At 46.5% G+C, this 4,185-nt stretch overlaps 1 protein-coding gene across 1 annotated transcript; it reads left to right on the top strand.

Moving 5' to 3' along the window:
* The first annotated feature begins 2,755 nt into the window (after positions 1-2,755).
* On the top strand, positions 2,756-3,616 carry LOC123142807 (disease resistance protein Pik-1-like). Its single transcript, XM_044561551.1, has one exon. The coding sequence runs from the start codon at positions 2,756-2,758 to the stop codon at positions 3,614-3,616; it is 861 nt and encodes a 286-aa protein (XP_044417486.1).
* The last annotated feature ends 569 nt before the right edge of the window (positions 3,617-4,185 follow it).

Here is a 4,185-nt window from a genome sequence, read left to right as displayed (position 1 = left end):
TTGCCTTTCTTTCGACATTGATGGTTGGTCGGAAGAAATCGACGATATTCTTCCTGCATTTGTCCAGGTATATACTTTCGGTGTCAGCTAAACAGTGCGTGCATGCATGGTATCCCTTGTTTGTCTGTCCTGAAAGGTTACTGAGAGCGGGCCAATCGTTGATGGTTACAAACAGCAACGCGTGCAGGTTAAATTCCTCTTGTATGTGTTCATCCCACGTACGTACACTATTTCTATTCCACAGCTGTAAAAGTTCTTCAACTAATGGCCTTAGGTACACATCAATGTCGTTGCCGGGTTGCTTAGGGGCTTGCATGAGAATTGGCATCATAATGAAGTTCCGCTTCATGCACATCCAAGGAGGAAGGTTATACATACATAGAGTCACGGGACAGGTGCTGTGGTTGCTGCTCTGCTCCCCGAAAGGATTAATGCCATCCGCGCTTAAAGCAAACCATACGTTCCTTGGGTCACCTGCAAACTCAGCCCAGTACTTCTTGATTTTTCTCCAGTACGACCCATCAGCGGGTGCTCTCAACTTCCCGTCTTTCTTACGGTCCTCACCGTGCCATCGCATCAACTTGGCATGCTCTTTGTTTCTAAACAGTCGTTTCAACCGTGGTATTATAGGAGCATACCACATCACCTTCGCAGGAACCCTCTTCCTGCGGGGCTCGCCGTCAACATCACCAGGGTCATCTCGTCTGATCTTATACCGCAATGCACCGCATACCGGGTGCGTTCAAATCCTTGTACGCACCGCGGTAGAGGATGCAGTCATTAGAGCATGCATGTATCTTCTGCACCTCCAATCCTAGAGGTCATACGACCTTCTTTGCTGCGTACATACTGTCGGGCAATTCGTTATCCTTTGGAAGCTTCTTCTTCAATATTTTCAATAGCTTCTCAAATCCTTTGTCAGGCATAGCATCTCTGCCTTCCACTACAGCAATTCCAGTACGGTACCGAGCTTTGTGTTCCATCTTCGCAATTGGGGTACAACCCTTTTTTGTGATCCTCTAACATGCGATCGAACTTCAGCTTCTCCTTTTGACTTTCGCATTGCGTCCTTGCATCGACAATGACCCGGCAGAGATCATCATCATCGGGCACATCGTCTGGTTCCTCTTGATCTTCAGCAGCTTCCCACGTTGCAGCATCATCGTGCACATCGTCTGGTTCCTCTTGATCTTCAGCAGCATCACCGTATTTCAGGGGGCACATAGCTGTCATCGTCCTCTTCTTCTTCGTCGTCTTCCATCATAACCCCTATTTCTCTATGCCTCGTCCAAACATTATAGTGTGGCATGAAACCCTTGTAAAGCAGGTGGGTGTGAAGGATTTTCCGGTCAGAGTAAGACTTCGTATTCCCACATTTAGGGCATGGACAACACATAAAACCATTCTGCGCGTTTGCCTCAGCCACTTCGAGAAAATCATGCACGCCCTTAATGTACTCGGAGGTGTGTCTGTCACCGTACATCCATTGCGGTTCATCTGCGTGCATTATATATAATTATGTGTGTCAAAAGAAAGAAAATTAGACAAGTATCTATGTAAAGTAAGAATTTTTTCTTTCAGAAAGAAGATAAGTCCAAGAGGCTCACCACGGTGGTGCCGGCGACGAGATCGGCGCGGGCGATCTACGGCGGTGAAGACGGGGACGGGGCGTGACGGACCGCTAATATAAACCTAGACAAATCTTGGGAAAAATGGAGCTCGGAGGTCGAGCTTCGAGAGGAGAAAGCTTAACTAGCGTGGCTCGGGCATTTCATTGAACACCTCATGTGCATAGGAGGTGAGCTACTAGAGCACCCAATGCCCTCCCCCTCGCCGGCCAGCAAAAAACAGAGCACTGTGGAGTGCTCTGCTGCGGCGATGGGGTATATATAGGCAACTCATTTGTCCCGGTTTGTGGTATAAACCGGGACTAAAGCCCAGCATTCTGTCCCGGTTCGAGCCACGAACCGGGACAAATGGTTGTGGGCCAGGAGCGAGGACCATTGGTCCCGGTTCGTGCCTAGAACCGGGACAAATGGGTTGAAATGAACCGAGACCAATGCCCACGAGGCCCCGGCGGCCCCCTAGGCTCACGAACCGGGACGAATTCCCCATGGGTCCCGGTTCGTGACTGAACCGGGACTAATGGGCTGGCCAGGCCCGAATGAAAGCCCTGTTTTCTACTAGTGGACCCAGACCTCTTCTACCCACTAAGGCACTAACTAATTACATTAAATCCCATTGCCTTCTCACTCCACTTCCCACTACTCTGCTTAGATCAGATCTGAGTTGCACACACCGCACGCGTCCGAGCTTCCTTCTCGCCTGGCAAGCTGCCTCCGCGGCAGATCCATCCCATGAGGTATACCCCGTCTCCCATTGCCATGCTTCGATCTCCGGGTCGATCGATCTGTAGCTCGTTCGGTGCAGCAATGCTTGGCCTCATCTCCGTTTTAATCCATTCTCTTCCAACGGTGTTAAGATCCACGATGAGAAGAAGAGGAAATAATCAACTGTTTTCGACGTGGACCATCACCGAAGAAAAATCCAGGCTCCACGACAGGTATGACCCCATCTCTACTACTCTGCTTCGATCTTGTGGCAGCGGCCAACGGGCGCTGCAGCGATTTTTGCTAGCTTGTTTGGTGTTATAATGCTTGGGCATAGTGTCTTACTTCCATCAATGATTTTGGTAGGCTGTAGATTGAGAACACTATCGCTGCATTAATTGAGGGAGCTCTGGGCTAGCATAGCCATGGAGGCGGCTCTTGTCAGCGTGGCGACAGGGGTACTAAAACCTGTCCTGGGGAAGCTGGCTGTTCTGCTCGGCAAAGAGTGCGAGCGTTTCAAAGGTGTGCGCAAGGAGATCCAGTCTCTCACTCACGAGCTTGCTGCCATGGAGGCTTTTCTCCTCAAGATGTCGAAGGAGGAGGATCCCGATGAGCAGGATAAAGTTTGGATGAATGAGGTGCGGGAGGTGTCATACGACATGGAGGATGCCATCGATGACTTCATGTTGTCTGTTGATGACAAAGATGCAAAGCCAGATGGCTTCATAGATAAGATCAAGTGCTCGCTAGGGATGTTGGGGAAGATGAAGGCTCGCTGTCGAATTGGTAGAGAGATACAAGATCTGAAGAAACAGTTCATTGAGGTGGGCGATAGGAATGCAAGGTACAAGACTCGCCAGACCTTCTCAAACACCAAAAATGTCACCATTGATCCTAGAGCTCTTTCTATGTTTGAGCATGCCTCAAAGCTTGTCGGAATTGATGAACCCAAGCATGAGATTATCAAACTGTTGACTGAAGAAGCGTCAACACATGAGCAGCCGAAGCTGGGCTCCATCATAGGAACTGGAGGAATGGGCAAGACCACTCTTGCAAACCAAGTGTATGAAGACCTCCAAGAAAATTTTGAATGTCGGGCCTTCGTATCTGTGTCACGAAATCCGGACATGATGAATATCTTGAGAATAATTCATAGTCAAGTTAGTGGTCTACCTTTTAAAGACACTAAAGCAGGGAGCATAAAACAAGTTATCATGAATATCAGCAATTTCATAGTAAACAAAAGGTACATTTTCTATTTTTCTTTGCCTACTTACACTTCTTGAATATATAATATGTTTGTTTAAAAGGTACTTGCATGTGAGAGTACATACTCCGATGACACATTATATACACACACATTATATATAGGACAAATTTTCCTACCACCATCGGTAGTTACCCTCATGTGAGTTTTATATGTTGTATGTACGTAGTCACTGTCAAAACCGAGAGTATGTACATGTAGTATGTAGTATATAAGAATATTTCGGTAGTATATATACTATCTTCTAGTATTATGTTCTATTTTTTAGTATATTGTTTTATACATACAAGTATGAAGGTATTTTGGATATACAACTCACCTGCAATTTTTTTGTATAATTTGCTTTGAGATATCTTAGGCATAGTATATGAACATACTTACAATGATAAAGTGATAATACTAACACATGGTTGCATATGGGATACGAGGATAATTACCCCGGGTGGTAGGATATATATAGTGTTCATATTTTTCCATCTATACTGTTATGAAGAGCAAACAACAACAACAACAAAGCCTTTAGTCCCAAACAAGTTGGGGTAGGCTAGAGGTGAAACCCATAAGATCTCGCAACCAACTCATGGCTCT

This window comes from Triticum aestivum, chromosome 6D (assembly GCF_018294505.1).
Source record: "Triticum aestivum cultivar Chinese Spring chromosome 6D, IWGSC CS RefSeq v2.1, whole genome shotgun sequence".
NCBI lineage: Eukaryota > Viridiplantae > Streptophyta > Magnoliopsida > Poales > Poaceae > Triticum > Triticum aestivum.
Note: the sequence above shows the minus strand (reverse complement) of the source record. Positions and strands in the feature narration are given on the sequence as shown.